The sequence below is a fragment of the Ornithodoros turicata genome, chromosome 8, assembly GCF_037126465.1.
Source record: "Ornithodoros turicata isolate Travis chromosome 8, ASM3712646v1, whole genome shotgun sequence".
Taxonomy (NCBI): Eukaryota; Metazoa; Arthropoda; class Arachnida; order Ixodida; family Argasidae; genus Ornithodoros; species Ornithodoros turicata.
In genome coordinates, this window is record NC_088208.1 from 27,109,039 (window position 1) to 27,129,892 (window position 20,854).

Below are 20,854 nucleotides of genomic sequence, written 5' to 3' on the forward strand. Positions count from 1 at the left end.
CGCGAGAAAAGAACACGCAGTCGCACACAAATCGAGCAGTTTCGGTTTCGAAATTCTGAGAAACTGGTTATCATGCGGATAGAAACTTTCACAACAGAAGGAAGTTTGTCAAGACGATACCTTTCTTGCGAAACAGATGTTCTGGAGTGAAGTGACGCCAGAGTTAATGTGAATGAAGGGTGCGGGTATAAACTATGCGGGTCGCATAGTTGGACACTTGGAATGTCAAGAAATTAGCAGACGACAGTCGCTCGCAAGTCAATCTTCTGGAACAAATAATTAGATTTCAGAGTTCGCATTAAGATCCCTTGGGGTGCCCCCTGTGTGAGCTCTACGGGGTGCGCCCGCCCACCAATGTGCTATGCAACGATAACACCGGTACTCGTCTACAGAGGAAGTATACGCCCCCTTTGCGCTTCCTCACTTTCGAAGGGTCATTTAACCAAGTGTTTACAGTTTAGCGCTTAGCTCCATGTTTCATTCTCCACACGCATTCTGCACGCGTGTGCAGTTTAGCGGTCGTGCGCTGTGCCTTACCAGGTAGCGTGCTGCGTTACTATACGTGTACACGTCGCAGACGAAGGGGAGGGGTATTTTATGCAAGATCAGGTTCCCCCTGAACAACGTTTGGTGCAACATCAGCGTGATAGCAACCTCGTAACGACATTGAGTCACAACAGATAATGAGCTGAGGCAACTGATCGTGTAGTGAACGATATCATTCAGTAATGCAGGACGCATCCCAAGCAAGTGTCGCGAAGATGTCAACTGTTGATACCGAAGAATCGACAGTCACGGATGACGCGATACCCCGCATAGGTGAGTCGATGGTTTAGTCTTCTAGGAGAATGTATTTTTAGAATAATCTAAAATATGCTGGGAATATATTATCTAAAATCTAGATTACATTGTTAAATAAAAGAATATAATATATAAACTGAATATGTATATATATAACATTATAAACTATTGAATAAATAGCATATAAACTGAAATCAACCAGTAGCACAACTGTAATAGCCCAACTAATGACAAATGCCATATGTACATGTAACTGTGTAGACGTACGTATATAACAACATGTACAAAAATGTAGAAATCCAGAGCAGACAACGAGGTGCGTTGTGCTTCTTTAATTGTGTTGCTTTCGACATGTTTTCCTTCCTTCCACAGTTGTAACAATGAATACGAAAGCAACACCCCAGACAGAAAGCTTGGCAACGAAGTACAACGATCTCAAAAGGACTGCAACAGAATACAGAAATGAGGTATGCCCTACTGCATACGCTGTCTTACACCCCACTTGTGCTTGTGACTGTGGATAAACTACCGCCTAGCTGAAGTGCTGTGCCACATGACCTTCAGCACCACAGTAGAACGTAAAGCTTGATACACTAAACGGTCAGTATACATCTGGCCAAGTCAGCAAGAATCAGTCTGTGCTTCAGTTGATTTTGCTAGTGACACTGATTAGTAATTGCATGCAGCACGTGCACATAAATATAAATGTGCACTGCTGTAGTAGCGCTCTCTCCCATTGTAATCTAATTCATTGTAATTTTTTGTCTGGTTAATCTTTTGGAAAGTAATTACAAAGACGTAGATTTCACCCTCATACCGGAAACATTCCAGCAGCATAACAAATAATAGCAGCAATATGGATAATGTCATCACCAATACACATATCTTCTTTTTTCTTATTATTAATTTTTAGGTTTTAACAGTCCACAGCACAAGCAACGCATTTTGTATGAACTTGTACAAGCGTGTTTTGTATGCACTTGTTTTGTACAAATTAATTAATGCCCAACTTGCGACGTGATGAACAAAAGACATGGTATACTGCAACACTTTCTAATCTGCACAGTATCCAATTACTCTAGAACACTGCTCTCAAAGCCAAAATACAAGAACAAGATATCTTGCTCCAGCAGCTACAAAATGGTAAATATTTGTAGTTATGTTTCATTTATGCTTCCTCATCTTAACCATGCTTTGAGGCAGACATTGGACTACGTATGCTGACTGCTCGAGCCCGAAATTTTAGGTATTTGCCTATAAATGCCTATAAACGCCTAAGTGCGACATTTTGGGGGTTGCCTTCCTTTTCATGGACTTTATTGAACTTTTGGAGCCTTTTGGAGCATTTTTAGATGCCATAACAGCCTTTTTTTTAGAGGTGCAAGTGTTTGTTCTTTTTTTTTGCTTTCCTTCAGTACCTTGGCTTGCTAGAAGGGGGTGGCCCAGCCCTCTCCTTTGAAAAGGTCCACGACAATTTGGGCTTAAGATTTACGTTGGAGACTTTCAATTTAATTTAGGGTATTTTAAAATTAATTGCTAGGATTAATTTAACAGTGTACCAAAATTGTAATGCCACAATGTTACACGGAATTTCTTAAGTGTTAACCACGTTTACGACTGGAAATCGAATTGAATTGACCTGAGCAGCTAACAGGAGCATTTTTCTGTGGAAAAGTATTAACGACATTTACTTTGCCTAAGAATGACAACTTTCCTTCTAGCTTGACATATGCTAATTTGTCTCATTGCAAGGGGAGCCCCTCGCTGTCTGTGTGATGAGCACCGGGGTCACAGAGAATTACACATACGTAATTTTGCAAATTTACGTGGAAGAACTGCCAAACAAAAGGGGTTATTAGCCATTACTCAACAACTGCACGCAACTTTTAGCTTTTAACGTGCTTGCATAGCTCGCAAATTAAGACATCTTCACATTTTCTAGAACCGGGAGGAAGGTGTTCACCAAATAATTTTGGGGGCCCTACATTTATTTCAGCATCCAAAGCAGTGTGCGAAGAATATGGCAACCTGCAAACGCGGTACAACGTCGAATCGAAGGCCACGTCGGAGATTCTCAAGAAGGCCACTCAGGTAACCGTAGAGCATGTTGAAGCAGGAACACGAGCACCGGCGTAATTTCTGGCAAGCTAAATTTAATAACTATTTACAGTGGTACGTGGAAAACCAGGATCTAAAGCGAAGATCACAAGCACTGATGCAGAAAGTTGCACCACACGGAACCGTAGACATCCAAATCACAGACGAAGTCCCGCAGGCAGGCGACACCTGCAGGGATGTCAAAGATGGTGAAGTAGAGCAATGGAAGCAGATAGTGGCTGGTATGTACACAGGGCCCTGCGTTTTAGGGTAAAACCCGTAAAACCTGATTTTAGCACCGTCGTCACTTGGGTTAAAACCCGAAAACTAGCTTGGCAATGTGCCAAATCAGCCACCAATATGGGTGCTGCTGAATGCTAAGCACTGCATATTCAGCATGGCTGTTTCGTATCTTTTGTTAATCTAAAGTGCGAGAAGCGCTCTTTTTTTCTTTTTCTTTTTTCGACCCGAAAATCTGCTTTTCCACCTGATAGTATCGCCCAATTTCACCCTGTTTTCCTGCTCCCGAAACAAACACCGATTTTTATCCCGATTTTCAAAAAACATAAAACCCGAAAACGCAGGGCCCTATACGTACATGATGAAAAAAAGTGTGAAACGGGAACAGGGGACAGAGAAGATAGGACAGCAGACTACCAGCAACTACACATTTAATCGGCACACATGGGAATAAACGTACACCATAAACGTCATGCAGCTGCAGATTGCACTCTGCATTCAAGGCAGAATTCTCACGCCACTCCCAAGGCTCAACTGACGTCCACGTAGGCGACTTCTCGGTTAGACAGAGATATGGAGGGATGGCAGATGCACATGTTTCCACCTTTCGCTCCGTAAGCCCCCTCGAGTATCTCACAAGTGATCTGCTCAAAGTGTCTAAGCAAAATTGACATTTGTTCAAATGCGGACGTGCAATCACGAGCCTGACAGTGTGCCGACAGACAAGAGCCACCCAGCTTTTTCTACTACTTCAGAATACTGTTACATATTTAAGAACACGAAGGTGAACATGTTTGACGCAATTGTGGGGGATAAACTCTGTAGCTTCGAAACGACGGGACCATTTCTTGAGCGAACTTTAGTTGGTGTTCGTCCTTTTTTTTCTTCCTTCCTCGATTTCAGAACATGTACTACCATGTTTAGCAACTGCAAGTTTCTCCTTCTACTATAAGTAAAGAGTAAGAGGGAGAACTTTGCAGTTACAATTTTATAACTTTGCAATTGAAAATTCCTTGCACATTCGCACACAATGGACGAAACAGTGCATACTGAAAACTGCCATATGGCACTGCTAACACAATGAACCACTTTGATCCGGAGGTGTATATTTCTGAAAAGTATGCGTGGAAAATTTCAGGTTTTAAGGACGAGATAGTGCACCTGAACAAGGAGTTGCAAAGATCAGAGGACAGAAATAGTGCCCTCATAAAATCAAACGATCAGATGACAACTGAGGTACGAAAGTTTTTCAGCATAAAGCGTGTCACGATTCTGGGAAGGTCATTTTGATCTAATGCCAAGCGCGCATTTTAATTTACAGCTTGAGCTGGAACGGGCAGCACACAAGAGAGCACTCAGTAAAATAGAGGAGTACGAGAGTCAGTACTCGAGGCTGAATCGCGGTAAGTTGCTACCCAGGACATGGGCCTTCATTCTAAATGTACGCTTCTCAATACTACATACTTCTTTGGATGGTCGTAAATTGCTTCTGGGCACGGACTTCTATGTGTAAACAAGGAATCACTCAACAAGCATGTTTAGTTTTTTTTTTTTTTTTTTTTTTATCGGGTGTTTTGTTGTTCTTGAGGCGTCTGGCTGATATGATATACTTGTGCCTGACATGGACTCCTTAAAGGTAATATTGTGTCGGTAGTTAGTGCATGTTTCCATCAACTTCCATAATTATCCTTAATTAGTGAAAATAGGCTGATGGTTTAACTGCAGAGTTGTAGAGCACAACCTTGTGGGTCTTAATCCGCAAGAATCGAAACCGCAGTGAGCTTCTGTTCTCCAGCATAAAAGCTGCAAAACTGCAAAATCTTCAATGTCCAAGTTCCGTTTTTTTTATACAGCTGATTTTTCCCATCCTCCTCTCACTCTGGTGACAGAGTTTCTCAATGTGTGGTGCACCCACACCTTTTTCTGATATGTAACTAGGTGCAGAAGGCACTAGCATTTGTACCTTCCTTACAGAGTAGCACACTTCGAACATTAAGTTTTCTGTTTCTTCATGCTTTCAGTGTCAGTTTTGGCAGCCAAAGAATTTTTTGAGCTGCAGAAGAAGTTGGGAGATGAGTCGGAAAAAACTCGTACTGTTCAAGTACTGGCAGCAAAGGTTAGTCTTGATTGGTCACACACTGAATGTGTACAGGTGGCACCCTCAACAGCAGGAGTTGCGACACAGCAGAAATATGCACCCATAGTGTGAGCAATGAGTTTGAGATTTCATTTCATGAAATGGCACAAAATCCACAAATTTCTGATTTCTGTGCCAACATTTGAAACAGTAGCACAAGCGGTTGGCAGCCGACAAATAACAGGCAAGCAGAAAACTGCTTAATAGTACAAGCACAGCATGTTTTTGCATATTCCTTGAACCCCTGCTAGACTCCATAGATTTGTCCCTTTCTGGCATTCTGCTGAAATGGGCACGTTGTGCTTCTTGGAATGCTGTGAATGCAATTGCTTGCAACGGCACAGCTTTATATGGCCTTTGTAAAGGATCCGTCACCTTGAGTTACGTGTGCAAGGCGCTTATAGCAGTGAACTTTGTTATTCTGCAATATCCTATGCTTTTGATGGTTGTTGCACGGCAAGCATGCATGACTCCCATCTTGTGATTAACAGCTGAAAAGTGAAAGGAACGCAGCCGTACGTCAGAGTGTTGTCTTGATGAGCCGAGCCACATCCGAAAAGAGGCTAGAAGCGGCTCTCAATGAGATACAAGAACTGGAGCGCAGTTTGGAGACACAGAGAATGGAGCACACAAAAAGGGTAAGGGAAAATAAGTGACGCTAAGATATGGATCACCTCACAGGGGGCTATGTTAGTCTGTCAAGGGGGTCACAACCCACGGTGCACTATACCTGTCTCTTTATGCACTCAGGTTGAGGAACTCGAAGAAAAATTGCAGTTGGCTGAGTCTGGGCAAACCACCATGCAGCAGCTCAGCCAGTGCCTTGAAGAAGCAGATCAGAAGCTTCTTGAAGCAAGCAAGACAAACAGCACGCTCGAAGCGAGGGGTAAATCTGTACAATACAGCTGTCTGTAACAACGTGCTTAGTTTCTTCAAGGAAAAGGCAAACAATCGCAGAGAGGAGCACCATCTAGTGACAACAGAAATGCATCCAAATAGCCTAGATTCAATGAAAAGTGAATCAAGTATTTCACAAGACAGCCAACATTGCCTGTAACAGGGTTCAGATCTGGACCGTTTTGATTTTCGAATAGAAATGTTAGCCAAGGGGATGTTGAACCAAACGACTGTCACAACATTAATGCAAACGAGAGCATGTGGTTAAAGCCTTGCACTATCTGTGAATGCAAGTGGAACACTAGCAGATTAGTATGAATAATAACTGCGGTATGCAGATCGGTGACGGACATCAACAAAGCAGATGGGTAGCCAATGAGATGCAGATAAAGCGTGCTAAAGTATCAAACCAGCCACGATTTTTATTCGCGTTGCATACCGACATTAATTTGCTGATGTTCTTGCCATGTTTGAGCCCTAAACCTTGGTATCCGGGCAGAGCAAAAATGTGTTCCTGTATTTAGAATGCTTGTAATGTCTCGTTTTATAGGCACGGGTAATAAACAAAGTTTACAGCAACACAACAATTAGTAGACGCAAAATAAGAACATGTCTCCACAACGTGCACCAAGTTGCAAATATCCCAAAATGTATTCCAGTGAAAGACCTGGAGGCACAACTGGAGAGAATGCGGACAGAGAAGGAGCTTCCGAGCTATGTTCCGCCGCCCCCACCCCCGCCGCCCCCACCCCCACCCCCACCGACATTCAACCCTCTTAGGTGAGCAATTTGTTTTGCAGCGTTTATACGCTCTTCGCATACAGCCCTGTCTTTCTCTCCTGCAAAGGTCTCTGATGTCACTAATCACATCTGCCAGAAAGATCAGTGCACGCAGTCCGCCAACAGAAAAAGGTAAGCATGTTAAGTCTGTAGGCTTAGTATTGGAGCACTGCACAGACTCGGGCTTACCCAAAAGCCCGACCCAGGGCTGGGTAAAGCCTTCCTTTGGCGAGCCTAAGCCGGGACCCAGCCCTTACAATGACGGGCCTAGATCGGGCTGCCTGTGTTATGCCACTGTTAAATATAGGCATGGTCAAATTTTACAGCCAGCTACTCTGTAGTTGATGGGACAGGCTGGGCAACCTGGAAGCTCCTCGAGCTTGGGCCGCGCTTGGGCCGGTCCCGGGTGGGTAAATCAAGGGAAGGCCAAACTCGGGCCGGTCCCGGGCGGGTAAATCAAAGGAAGGCCAAGCTCGGGCATGAGAATGCAGCCAGTGTAGTGCCCTACAAAGGAGATGTAGTGGTTCTCATTTTCTAGACATAGATTGTTAGCACCGGAGTAGAAGAGGCTGGTCTGTGCCCTTTTGGGCTCTGTCTGAAAACTATATTTTTTCCCGAAAATAAAGGTTTCAGTTCGCCGATTGTCGTTGAAACTTGGTGAATACTGATACACACAATACTCAACAAATGAGCTAAGTGACCTTGTGCATGTGACATTGAGGACGCCGCATACTACAAAAGCTCAGGACAGGAAGCAATATCAGCACCTAACAGCCAAACGAGGTAATTATAAATAGAAGCGCTGAATCTCCCAGACGAAAAGACCCGAGGCAGGTGATATACGGAAAGAGTCAGTCAGAGAATCTATTTTGAGCTACTTGCCAGCGACTGCGTACCTGCAAAAAAAAAAAACCTGAGAAAAGCTGCGTAAAACACCGCAGTCCAGAGACACATGCTAGTGTTAGCATGCCTTTACCACCCTGTAGTTATGCTGCTTTGTTGCACAGAGCTTCAAATGAAAGTCATGGAAGAAATGATTGACGAAATCAAGAAAGGCGTTCACCTGCGACCCACTAGGCATGTAGCAGAAGTAAGTTGTTGGTTTGCTCTATAACGAAATTTAATCATTAATCCATTTCCCTGTCTTTTAGAAAGAAGACCACAAAGTAGAGGAACCTGCAGTGAATGAAGTTCTTCACATTCTTGTAAGTTTGTGGCCTCAGTTCATCCTTTGCTTTTTTTTTTTAAGGGAAGAGGGGACGTGTAGGTGCAGTTTAGCCTGCGTATTTACGTATTCAGGGGGACATTAATGAATAAATACTTAAGCATTGCTGTCACAGCTGTATGACCTTGTCAGGACACCTTCCTACAATCATATCAATGCAAAAGCAACATTACAAAAATGATACATTTGAGACAAGCTAACCGAGGCTAGAAGATGCGCAAATCGGTGTTTTATTACAGGTGGCTTAGGCCGTCATTGGACTACGAATAACTACACTTCACCCTGTTTTGGCTTTGTTGTTGCAGAGGTGCTGTCACTCTCCTAAATGCCCATGCGCTTTAGTGACTAAAGCTGTTATATTACTTTTTTTTTTGCATATCTGGGGGTAGGCTACAAGTAGAAATAGAACAAACTCCACGGGACTTGCTGTAGCATTCGGTCTTCATAATTATGTCACAGTCATAGCAACGTTTCTGTAAGACACACGTTATGTGTTTCATGCATAGGTATACCAAATGAAATATTTCAAAAACTAACAGTTCTATACTAGAACACATTTTGTTGCCTGATGTGCTAATTATACCCCAATGTCAGTATGCGTCATTCAGAAATTGCACGGAAGCAGAATACTAATTACTCCGGCAACACAGCCGAGTTCTGTGTCATAAACCGTACAATTTGGGTAGCCTTTCCCCTCTGCATTATGCAGCAGTATAAGACCAATAAAATTTGCTTTATATATTTTCCAGTAAAAAAAAAAAGTCTATAATGCTTTCAAAGCTCTCACTGTGATTCGGATCTTTCCTTGACAAACCAGAATAGTATCAAGCGCAAAAAAGACCAATCCAAGGAACTCGACTGTGCAAGCACGACGACGAGCACTTCTGACATCGCTACCAGCAGCAGCGCCGATGATGAGCTGCAGACCGTATTTCTACGTAGGAAACTAAGGACGAAGCTGTCAGGTATGCTTAATACCTATGTGTCCTCGTTCCATGGAAGACAGTGCACAGTAATTTGTGACACAATCACTGCCATACAGACGAACCTGCTGGTGACAAACTACCGGAAGAGAGCCCACCAGGCGGATCCGCGGAGGGGGACAGCGACGTGGAGCTTCGATCACACAGCAGTTGAAGAAATTGCTTCCATGTTATGCAAGCAATGAAGTGAAGGATTGTGCTTGCTTGGCCGATGGAAGCCCAGCACAATATGGAATGGAATATCCATGAATGGAAATTCCGGTTTAACAACGTGGAATCAGTGTTTGCGTTCACTGATTTCGTGTTATTTGGTTTGTCACTCACACTTCACACATCCATTCATCACATCAATGGAACATTCCAGAGAAAGTCCTGTTTCAGCAGGGATCCTTCTCAGCATCCTCCTCGAAATACCGGCCAATATGGGCGTCGCATAACCCTTATGCATTTGAATTCCAACACTCTAAGGATGCAAATCTTACACAAGGCTCTGTGTTTCAGCATCATCGATGAAAGAGTCATCCGCATCTGAAGCGGATAAACTGGTGGCGGACAATAGCAAGCCTCTACCGGAGGCATGCAGGAGCTCATACTAAAAAGAAATCTAAACAGAATTCCCAAATGAGAAAGAGATTCCTTACAAAAAGGCAGTTCCCAAAAATGAAATTTGATGTTGAAGAGAAGCACAACGTTCAACATGGTCAGGGAATATCGCAGGTTGGAACACTCTGCAACTAAATGTTCATAAAACTGACCATCGACAGCCAAGAAACTGAAAGTGCCATCTAAAAAAAAAAACAGTCACATGTGTACGTGTTAAAATTGCAGCTCTCCCCTGCCCTCATGGACCTTCTCATATTCAATGTTTTCACCCGAAGGAACGCAGCCTTCTGCACGAAAGTCTCGTTTCATTAAAGGTGCTCTCAACCGTCCATTGCCCTCCGCATTCCGAAGAAGATGTGACACGAGTCTGCCGTGCTAGTAGGGTTGCAATCCCCAAAGCGGCGAAAGCACCAGCATTTGGGTACTGCTGTTTGTGGGTGCTTCAAAATGGCATGTGTAACATCACAATGCCAGCAAACATCCCATTTCTTTAGTTAGTTTTTAGTATTTTAGTCAGTTATTCTAGTATGTACATATATGGTGCACGTACATCTGCAGCCAAGCCCCTACATCACCCCTGGAATAAGCCCTACCCTTTCTACCGAGTTGCCATGACACGACAAATGATGATATATACCTATTTCAAAAATGAAATATTGGAAGTGTAAACCATAAAAAATTAAAAATGCATTATTTGGCCACTGATAGGCTGCAGATGGCATCTACATATCAGGGCTACTTGTTTTGCCTTTCTGTTATCAATTGCATTATTAAAGATTTCGTACGTCATAAACAAGCTGTTTTTGTTCTGCAAGCTTCTACACGACCGTTCCCACAATAACTGGTATGGCAATAACTCTACACCTGATACGCACAATGCTGTTCACCTGTACTTGCCAATACCTTCTCTGCATGTCCTGCATCATTTTTATTCCTTATTTTGATATTTCACCTGAGGTCTTCACAATGCACACACATGCCTAACCTGTGCCCGTGGCATAGTGGGTAAAAGTAAGAATGGCACTAGGACAGCTGCCACTATAAAAAACAAAGACTGCATATTTACCATCCTGGTGTCAAAGTGCACAAGGAAATGAACAATAAGAGCAATAGGGAGGTTTGGAACAGCGTTTGCTTGCAACGCAAATGCAAAACGTAAATGCTATATCGAACCCAACGGGCCTGTCTGCACAGTGCTGATAGAACAATGTTTCCGTGACGTAAGGCTGCTGGCATGCATCCGTCGCTTGCAGTGCCGTGACGGCTAGAAATTAAGAAAAAAAAAAAGTAACAAACGAATAGAAACTCAAAATAAACAAAGGAATCACTTTTTCTAAGCATGCTTTTTTGTTAATAATAAAAATATATGTTATCGCAAGTCAACTGACGGTTTTCTTGTGAACTACTTGGCGACATTTAGCAGACGACAGCATGCTCACGCAGTTTCCCGTTGGTCCCGAGAGCAATGCAGAGCCTCAAAAGCAGCTTTGCATGGCCCCGCAATTTCCAATAAACAGTGAGCTCACGTGCAAAAGCTGTGTTTTCATTCTGGGCGTGCGCAGTGGCAATAACGCTATTTCTCACGCACGCAGAGCTCCTGAACCCGTTATTCCAAAGTATTTTAAAAGTAAAACTCTTGCATGTAATTTTGTAAAATAATGCCTTAGCTTCCATAAGTCGTCGACAACCATGGCAACAGGTAAAAGGCACGTTTGAAAGATGAGCCAGGCTAAACTATCAGGTGAACTTCAAGCGAATTACATGCCACAGAGCATTTCTTGTACACAGTATGTAGGTACACTGAACCCAATCAGAGTTGTGTCTGTGCCCATTATTACCATATGTGGGATTACAGTAAATCATATCTACTGTATGCCATGACTGCTAGACAGGACTATACTCAAACGCGACAGTGAACAAAAAGACATGCACTGGTTTTTGCAGCCATTGTAAAAACAAGTACAACATGCCAGGTGTTCCTTGATTCAGTGGTTCTCAACCAGAGTTCCACAGAGCATGTCCCGTGGTTCTCCACCTGATAAAGACGTATTGTTTTAAGGTGGTCGTAGGCACCCTTAAAAAGCAGTGATCAGATCACGGGTCCTCCAAGAGAACCACTTCCCTTATTGCTATCGTCATCAAGGGGTGTGATAATCATATCACAGGTATAATCGTACCTTGCAAGGAAAACATGTGTCATCTCTGAAATCAATAATCCTTAACACCTGTACTGAATACAGACATGAACAGAGTACAGGCACATCATACATCGCAGTAGCAGTATCTGCGTACTTCCTGGAGTGAAATTGAACAGAACAGAACAGACACACACAGTACCACCACCTCAACTACACTTCACCCCACAAGAAACAACGAGACCCAACTGCTCATCAGTGCACTGACTCTCTGATATACATTGCATCATCCCGCTGCACATATAAACTTCTCTCACCTGAATGAATATAGCAGTTGAAAAACTAGGCCAACTGACGTCATCTGTTGGCACCGATGCCAAACAAGAAATTATAATCCTCCATCGTGATTTTCCGCTTGCCGACCACACTTTCAGCCAGCCGTTCTTTGTACCGCTGGAGCTCCAAGATCTTTTCTTCGATCGTGCCCGTACACACAAACCTGCAATTGCAAGAGGTGTCAGTTAGGCTTGGTTGACAGCGTTTGTTCGAAAAATGCGACGCTTACCTGTTTATTGTGACAGGCTTCTCCTGGCCGACACGGTGGACACGGTCGAAGGCTTGCAGTTCGAGAGCAGGGTTCCTAAACATTAGGGTAACTTACAATGTGCCATTATAACGCAAACTGTAGTGGAGAGTGGAAACAAGCGTACCAATGAACATCCAGTACGAACATGTGGTTACCTCCGATAAGGTTGAGGCCCACACCACCGGCATCGAGGGAGAGGAGCAGTACCTAAAATAAGCCATCCTATGCATCAGCTTAGCTGTATTTACTATTAGGGAGTAATTATGAGGCATGTAAAATGATTAATTAAAAGTCAAATTATTGTAAATATTTAAGTTCTCGGTACTCAAATTATTCCTGATATGTACTATGTAATTGCATCTTCAATCCTTTTGCAAGCAGTCTGTAATGCTCCTAGAGCCACTGTTGAAATTTATTTTAAATTCTGCCTTTTTCACCGTTTTACTGTGGTACCTTTACACCTTTAGGGCATTCGCCAAATTTCTGCAGTGCTTTTGCAGCCTCAGTTCAGTCATGCTCTTATGTTTCTGCAAAGCACAAATTCCTACTCAAAATACACAGTCAAGTCATTCACAAGAAAATCATCAGTTGACTTGCGATAGCATATATTTTTATTATGAACAACAAGGCATGCTTAGAAAAAGTGATTCCTTCAAATACTTTTCAGGGCAATCGTCATTACGTTACAATTATGATCTTGTTTCTGTAGTTGTAACTTAGTTACCTTTACGAGCATGTAGTCGTAGTTGTAATTCAATGGTTTCTCAAAAGTTACTTCTTACAATTCTGGCGGTTACATATAATATATTTTTACCCTCGGGCCGTTTTTGTCGTAGTTAAAGCTTCGAACGTTCTCCGCCCTCTTTGCAGCATTCACGTTGCCCTGGATGACGAGGCACCGGAAACCAGACTTCTCGATGTGCTCTCGTGCAAGGTCGAGCATCGATGTCCATTTTGACACAACCACGCTAGAATAAAAATTTTTAAATATTCGCCCAAGCAAACTCCCAAGATTACTGGAAAAGAAAACTTGCCACTTGTCACCGGTATCCAGCATCACTTTGGTTAAGCTATCCAGGAGGGCTTTGATCTGAAATGAAAGGGGAACTAGTTGCAACCACACGCGAGGTTTTCAAATGAGGTTCGCAGTGCATGCTACATAACCAGTAATCCACCAGAAATCAAACTCCGAGGGCACCGGAGCTGCCAGGCGGGTATATTTGTATTAATACATGTTTATGGGCATGTGCATTGGTATGGCCCCAGTTTTTCCACGATATCTTGCAGGATCCTTTGCTTGGCACAGAATTTCCACCTGAACACACCCCAAATTTTATTTCCGTTTGTACGTTTCGATCATTAAATAAATAAATTAATCAATTAAACATCAAAACAATTGATATGGTGAAGCATGAAGAATTTTTGTGGACCTGTCTTGCGAATGACGCAACATCGTGGGGCATGCCAAACGTCTCCCAAATGGATCTCAGATATACTTTATAAATGGAAAGAAAATATGTAAAAGCACGTACAGGTATACATGGTGTTTCACGAAAATCCCCCGGCTGAATAATTCGTGAACAGGTGGTGCCCTTGAAGAAATTTCTTTTTGGTAAAGGTCCTCAGTACATGGGCTATGAACTGAGTAGTGAGCGACCCATTTGCATACGCTCACTAATTAAATAAACATCATAACTCTTAAATTTTACTTCGCATGCTTACAGAACCTCTGTTTTACGCATCGGGACCTTCAGCAAAAAATATTGCAAGAAAAAAAACAAAAAAAAAACGCGTCGACACTTAGTGATTTTCTGAGTAATTAATTGGTTTCGGTTTACATATTTCTTGCGCGGAGCAGCATTCTTTGGATCAGCTATCCGGCTGTCCATTTCGTGTTCATCCGCTCGGTTGACACACGAGGGAGGTGACGGAAGACAAGGAACAGCCGTAAGACCGCAAGACGCTTTTGCGAGCTGAGAACTGGGCAGATGGTGGATGAACTCGAGTGACGAGACGGTGGGTGAGCATGAATGAGCGAGCCGAGAGTTTAGCGGACAGTGAGTGAGAGTGAGTGAGCGAGCTAAGAACTGCGCGGATGGTGAATGAACTTGACTGAGCTAGCCGAGAGCTGGCGGACGGTGAGTGAACTTGAGTGAGCGAAAGTCAGAACTGCCGAGGTCTGGTGGACGGTTCCTACGACTTGCAGCGTCTCACGAGCAGTATTGCATTTACACCATGCAGTATGCATTCACGTTAATACTATGCACTCGAAATATTGGACAACAGCTTTTCGCAGAGTTGTTTCAGACTACGCGTAATTTTCTAATTACGCCGCAGGAAACTTTCCGAGTACACTTGTTCATTGCTCGTCTATACAATCGGGACATCGAATCAAATTCAGGGCAGGTATGCGTATATTAATGGCATGACATCGGACCATTTCTCGGAAACAACACTACTGCCTCAATACCGTACAACCCCTACGTAGTAAACCTGCACATAGTGAAGATATGGACGCAGTGAAGTACACCTGCGGTTCCATGTTTTGAAACACCAACCAAATACTGCTGACACAGTGAAGTTTATTGTCTTTGCTACGAACAGATATTTCCAAGGAAGACTAATTTAGGGCACGAGCATACTAACCTTGCAACTTGTAAATGCCCGTTCAAACTCGGGTCGACCCTCATACTTCTCCAACCCCATAGCTCCCAGGTTATCTGCCGTTGCTACGCTGCTGGATAAATCTTCACTAATGTTCAGGCTTGACATGCAGTCCGCCAGGAAGCTGTCTTCGTCCACGGCAACGTCGTCCAGTGCCTTCTGCAAAGATGGCGCAACTAATCAGCTATATGTGCGACAGATTATTTTAGCACAGCCCAAGTAATGATGCTACCAAAGCATGCCGCGGCACATGAAAGTGATTGCATTTATATTATAACATAACCAAATGATAAGACAGGCAGATGCTAACAGAATTGCGTTCCGGGCAGAATATAATCACAGCGGTATCGAGCAAAATGCATGCTGTTTTTGTACACTTGTTTAAAATGTCGTCATTTTAGCGCTTTTAGTAGGAGTACGACCTAATATTTAGAGCCTTAAGTTTTAGGGTTTAACCCGATTCTTCGCCGAATTCGCATCCCGAACTGAAGGTTGCCTCTTTAGGGTGAAACTTGATTTTTACCTGGCAAACTGCCCTTACTGAGACATCTGTAGGAATGCACACTAACTTGTTTGGCAGCAAATGCAGTTACATCACCATTTTGTAATCCAATACAATTAGTTTGAGTAGCTAAGCCAGATTTCTCCCCCAAATTTAGCATACTGGAAGTTTTCCCACTCAAATTCTCACAAATTTAGAGCACATGTTCATCTATCCGATTTTGACCCCCCCGAATTTGGGAAAAAAATATTTCCCGAAAACTCTAGGCTCTATTAATATTTGCTCTTGAAAATGTTAAAGACAAGGAGCACACTGTAGCCTTCTCTTTTGTCAGCGTACCTTTCGCTTAGCTAATTTGTCGTCATAAAGCTAGGGTTCAGTCCACCCTTAGCTTACCTTCCGCAGCAATGACAGATGTGAGCAGGCCTGCTGCAAACGGATCAGCATCACAAAGAACCGCGACCCAGTATTCCTGTACAGCTCTCGCTTTGTAACTGGATCGACGTACTTCTCGACGCCGCTAGACCTGCGCGTCAAATGACCACAGAAAAAAAATGAAAATAAAATAAATAAATAAATAAACAAACACAGGCTTGCGGATATTTACATCGACCACTTCTGCATGTCGTCGTAGATGTCTTTCTCGATTCCTCGAAGCTGCAACTTGCGGACGAGAATCGTCTTCTCCGGCAGTGACACCTGTGGTGCGTTGTGTTAACATTGAAAATGTACAGCGGTCAGTCGTCACGCTGAATATGTTAATACCAGAGGCTTGCCATCCTTGCCTTTCTTCTCCTTTGTCCGACGCAAGAGGAGGCACTTGATTACCACGGTCAAGCTTTCAGGAGCTTAAGAAACGTTCGGCAGCTTTAGCACTTCCTTCATTTGACTATGGGGCTTTGTTACAGCCAGAGGAGAGACACGTAACGTACAATAACGAGTTAGAAAGCTAACCTGGATGTTTCTTCATCCACGATTTCCAGAAAACATCGTCGTCAAATGGTGCACACTGCAGGAACCTGGATACAGAAGTGGCAATTAATGTACAGTAATCCCTCGTTACAACGAAGTCGCTTTATTCGAATTATCGCTTTATTCGAAGTTCCCCTATGTCCCGTATAAAGCGCATGCAGTTTTAACCGGATTATTCGAAGCATACTGTCGCCCAACTCCGAATTTTACGAAGCGCGGAGAAAGCCGATGTTGGGTGGCTTTTATTTGCATATGTAACAGGAGCACACTTCACCCCAGCAGGCTCATCGGGCACAAGTTTTGCAGCAACAGACTTTGCCCTCTCCAAGAAACTATCTGGGTGTCAAGCTGTGGCAAGGCTATGACACTTTCTCAAAAGAACGTGAGGACACAAAACTATGTCTCTGTTCTCTTTGCGAGGTACGCAAGGTCAAAACAGCTAGTGCAAAGGCACCTTTGTTGCCCGAAAACATGGAGGAAATGCCCGGAAACTAGAAGTGCTAGAACTAGAACCACGACCAGAACCCTTGAACTCCGTAACACATAGGAAGCGGCAGCGATGCCGATGGCAATTGGGCTGGTATTGGATTGACGTCTATGCGCCCAGAGAAAAAGCTGGCGTTTGAGATATAGAGAGGGAAACTCCATTTTCCGGGAGATTTGCTTCTCGGCCGTACAATCGTACAAACTGGTCTGAATCCGGGAGTCTCCCAGATGAATCGGGGAGAGTTGGAAGGTATGCATGAATATGCGTGCATAGCGCATATTTTGCCATATTTTCAGGAGCTAGAGCTTATTTCTTTTTTCATGGATGGTTTTGTTCGGGAAAGCTTTGGGTCCTCTTTCGCAAAAATTCTGGTCAGAATCTAATATGTTGGATGTCTTGGTGGGGTAAGGTGCGGTGCTCAGCACACACTCTGGCTGCTCCACACACTACTGTGTGCATGGCCGGCCGATGGGCCGTACTTTACCTTTGCCACCGTTACTAAGACGGGCGGTTTATATCTGTGGTGCAAATATTCTTTGTTGTGTACTGCATAATGAAGGCGGCTTTATTTCACCCGACGGTCCGTAAGGAAATGCTAATTTTTTAAAATAGGCATTCAATGCATTGTTTTGCGCCAAGAACAAGGAAAAGTATTGCATATATTTATAATTTTACTGCATATTTCAAAGATTTTCAGTGCATAGTTCAGGAGTTTTTAGTGCATATTTATCCACACCCTAGTGACAAGATGTGACGGCGACATATAGACAGTGATATAGTAGTAATGGTGGTATAGTGTAATGTATGCTAAGGTAGTGACTAAAGTGATAGAGTATCTTACTTCAACAAGGAGCGCACATCACCAACATCGTTGTGAACGGGAGTTCCAGAGACAGCCCAGCGGTGGCGGCCACGTAGGGCGCACGCGGCCTTTGCGCGCTTCGTGTTGGGGTTCCGAATACAGTGTGCTTCATCGAGCACTATCCTTTCCCAATGCACGCAGAAGAGCGGGGCTAACTGAAAGTAAAATTTATTGGTAAAAATAACAACGCCTCCATTTTTTTCTTTTGGGGGGGGGGGGGGGGGGGGGGGGGCGGGGGGGGGGATGACTTTTTATAACGGCAGACGAAAAAGTATCGGAATCCAGGAGAAACAAAATAAATGCTGCTCTATGTCGAACCAGATTTAGGTGTTACTACCACGCGTCCACATGAGGCAACTGGCAAACTGATCTACAGGTTTTCCCGGTGATTTTAATCCAAGAGTCATCGAAATTAATCCACATGCCATGCAAACTTTATGGGGCATGGATTAATTAATCTTGAACTTGGATTAAAGTCGCTCAGATATGTGTATAATCGGATATGTGTGTATCACAGAATCACATAAAGATGTTCAAAATCGAATTCTGTCCATGGTGTTGTCAACATTTGTGCATATTAGGAGTTGCTTTCTGTTTTGTTCATGCTGGAGCCTTCGTTTGACTTCTGTGTGTTGTCGCTGAGGTACTCTGCTAAGCGACAGGCAGCATAATGCTTCTGTGCCAGCTGCCCTGCTCAGTAGCGTGGCAGCGAGAGCAAACAAGAGCTCGGTGAACATCCAGCAGACGCAGATTTTCAACATGTTTAACAAATGGTTCCACGAGCAGCATTAGCAGGAAGTGTGGAATGAAACTGGCACTGAATGTTTCTCTGGGTACCTCAGCACTGCAAAGTGCATCTTATAATGCGAACTTACTTCAAACTTTACTATGCCATTAAAATATGCTTGTACTTTTTTTACGTGCCTAACTTTAAGGCACAAAACATACCCCTCTTCCAGCAGCAGTGGCCCGCGCCCACTCACTGCTGACGGTGTCATAAGTTGTAACGACGAGGTCATGTCCAACCAACTCGTCGTGGCGCACTCCTCGACCTTTCCCATGGTACACATGTACGGACCAGGTAGCAGAGAGGTGTGTCTTTGCTTCCCCTACCCATTGATGAAGAAGCGACAGGGGACATATAACAAGTGTACCAAGAGACTCCAGAACATCTGAAAGAGTTTGGTACAACGTAGGAACGTTAAAGTTTAAGAATGCTGTACGGACACATGCCAATGGCTGAAAAAATAAGTACCAGATTTTCCTCTTCCACCCTCGGGATTTACCGATTTCGGTTGCGCAGTTTTCCTTTTGGAAAGCTGCAGCTGGATCAGAGCGAGCATGGTGAGAGTTTTGCCAAGGCCCATGCCATCAGCTGCACAGGAGGTTATACTCTGGTTAATGAATGTTTGATGGTTTAGTTCTCTGATGGTTTGATTCTCTGGTGTTTTGGTTCTCTGATGGTTTGATGGAATTGGTTCATGAAAATTTGCTGCTTAGCACATCATACCAAGGATGCCACCAGGTGGGTCTTGCGCCTCTTTCCACACTAGCCAAGAAAGTGCTTGCTTCTGGTGTGTCAGAAGGAGAGTTTTCACTCCTTCCGGTTGCTCAAATTCATCATCTTCTCGAGGTTGGGTCTCCAAACTCCTGCGCACAAAACGCCACAGTTCATCTCGAGGTTGATTATGGCTTCACAGCGGGGAACTAATGACGTGACGAATTGTTAATATAAAGAGACTTACAGAACAAACTTTTTCAGATGTTCATCAGAGTCAGCCTGAAGGCTTACAACCCTGGTACCAATCGTGTTTGACACCACTGGACGTGGTACAGTAGTAGCAGCCTTTTTAAGTGGCATTGGAGAAACTAATTTTACACCTTTCTTGTAGATGCTCCAATATGGCGACGTCTGTAACCGTTGTTCTGGAAGGCCATCTACATTTTCTTCCTTATGAGGTGACAATGTCTTTGCTGCTGAAATTGAAAATGTTGAATCAATGATATTGCTTTGTTAAATTAAGCAAAAGAGTGCCTCACTGGGTTTAAGAGGCTGTGCTGACACAGCAGGGTCGCTCTTCTTTTGTTTCTTGTCTTCTTCGGGCGAAGAACTTGGTTGTTGCCCAGCCACACGTTCCAGTGAAAGAGTGGACAGTTGAGCTTCGAGCTGTTTGATCTGATTTTTAAGTCTCTCCCCTTTGTCTGGAAGGGTAGACAAGTTGATTGTGCCTATGATTTTCTGAAATAATGTGACGTTAGGCATCCGAATTAACGAACTTTCAACCGAAACCTTACCTTCTTCTGAGCTATTTCGTGTTCGAGCAGCGCTTTCGATTTGCTGTCTCGCAACGGTTGCACATTTTGGCCGACGGACGCAACATCGCAGATTTTGGCGTCACACTTTCCCCGTTGGTCAACATTACGCTCTTTTGAATCTTTAGCATTTTGTAAATCATCTGCGCAGCTAGGTAATACTTGTTTTCCCAAGTGTACTGCCTCACTGCGAACTTTTTTCTCTTCTAGTTTAGCAGAAGTCTGCTTTGGATTAGCAGTACATTTCTTCTGCTGCAAACTCTCTGCATGTCCTGCTTCCATGGCATCTAGCTACTTGAACGAAAACTATGAAACAAAGAGAAATGGGTAACTGTCGACAAAGTCCAACATGCATATATTTACCACAACTTTGCCTAATTTGCCGGTAAAACGCATAGGAAAACGTTAACCGCCATACACGCGCGGCTACGCACAGTCTACCGGGCCTCGTTTCGCATTCACAAAAAGCGAAAAATACTGAAGAAAAGATACCCAATAAAATTGGATATTTGGAACTAATGCCATAATTTTACGCTTCAGTTGTTCAGGCTGCAATAATGTTGGAAATGG

General features: G+C 43.6%; 2 protein-coding genes across 5 annotated transcripts; one reads left to right on the forward strand and one right to left on the reverse strand.

Annotated features, from left to right (window-relative positions):
• Positions 1-114: 114 nt before the first annotated feature.
• On the forward strand, positions 115-10,559 carry LOC135366817 (shootin-1-like). The gene is made up of 16 exons (XM_064599746.1): positions 115-819; positions 1,174-1,268; positions 1,884-1,944; positions 2,798-2,892; positions 2,972-3,140; positions 4,277-4,374; positions 4,460-4,541; positions 5,160-5,254; positions 5,767-5,913; positions 6,026-6,161; positions 6,832-6,952; positions 7,020-7,084; positions 7,960-8,042; positions 8,104-8,157; positions 8,995-9,142; positions 9,220-10,559. The coding sequence occupies exons 1-16, from the start codon at positions 729-731 to the stop codon at positions 9,312-9,314; spliced, it is 1,635 nt and encodes a 544-aa protein (XP_064455816.1). The 5' UTR covers positions 115-728; the 3' UTR covers positions 9,315-10,559.
• LOC135366816 (transcription termination factor 2-like) lies at positions 2,624-20,719 on the reverse strand. Of its 4 annotated transcripts, XM_064599744.1 has the most exons (19): positions 20,648-20,709; positions 20,267-20,590; positions 20,012-20,210; positions 19,717-19,948; positions 19,482-19,621; positions 19,227-19,346; positions 18,920-19,143; positions 17,951-18,126; positions 16,605-16,669; positions 16,416-16,498; positions 16,258-16,349; positions 16,047-16,176; positions 15,131-15,307; positions 13,519-13,574; positions 13,299-13,452; positions 12,609-12,691; positions 12,464-12,538; positions 12,216-12,397; positions 2,624-3,087 (listed from the first exon to the last, which is right to left on the reverse strand). In XM_064599744.1, exons 2-18 carry the CDS (start codon positions 20,564-20,566, stop codon positions 12,256-12,258), a joined length of 2,448 nt encoding a protein of 815 aa, XP_064455814.1. In that variant the 5' UTR covers positions 20,567-20,590; positions 20,648-20,709; the 3' UTR covers positions 2,624-3,087; positions 12,216-12,255. The 4 variants fall into 4 exon arrangements, with proteins under 4 accessions (XP_064455814.1, XP_064455815.1, XP_064455813.1 ...); XM_064599745.1 differs by having other exon boundaries at positions 19,717-19,945; positions 20,267-20,719; XM_064599743.1 differs by lacking the exon at positions 2,624-3,087 and adding an exon at positions 10,523-11,027 and having other exon boundaries at positions 20,267-20,719.
• Between the last annotated feature and the right edge of the window lie 135 nt (positions 20,720-20,854).

Coding starts and splice junctions, on each gene's coding strand:
- LOC135366817 (XM_064599746.1), top strand. CDS start 729: ATGCAGGACGCATCCCAAGCAAGTGTCGCGAAGATGTCAACTGTTGAT. Junction 5,914..6,025: donor GAATGGAGCACACAAAAAGG/GTAAGGGAAAAT, acceptor TTATGCACTCAG/GTTGAGGAACTCGAAGAAAA. Junction 7,085..7,959: donor CAGTCCGCCAACAGAAAAAG/GTAAGCATGTTA, acceptor TTTGTTGCACAG/AGCTTCAAATGAAAGTCATG.
- LOC135366816 (XM_064599744.1), bottom strand. CDS start 20,566: ATGGAAGCAGGACATGCAGAGAGTTTGCAGCAGAAGAAATGTACTGCT. Junction 16,350..16,415: donor GCAAGGATGGCAAGCCTCTG/GTATTAACATAT, acceptor AACGCACCACAG/GTGTCACTGCCGGAGAAGAC. Junction 13,575..15,130: donor GGGCATTTACAAGTTGCAAG/GTTAGTATGCTC, acceptor CTTTCATTTCAG/ATCAAAGCCCTCCTGGATAG.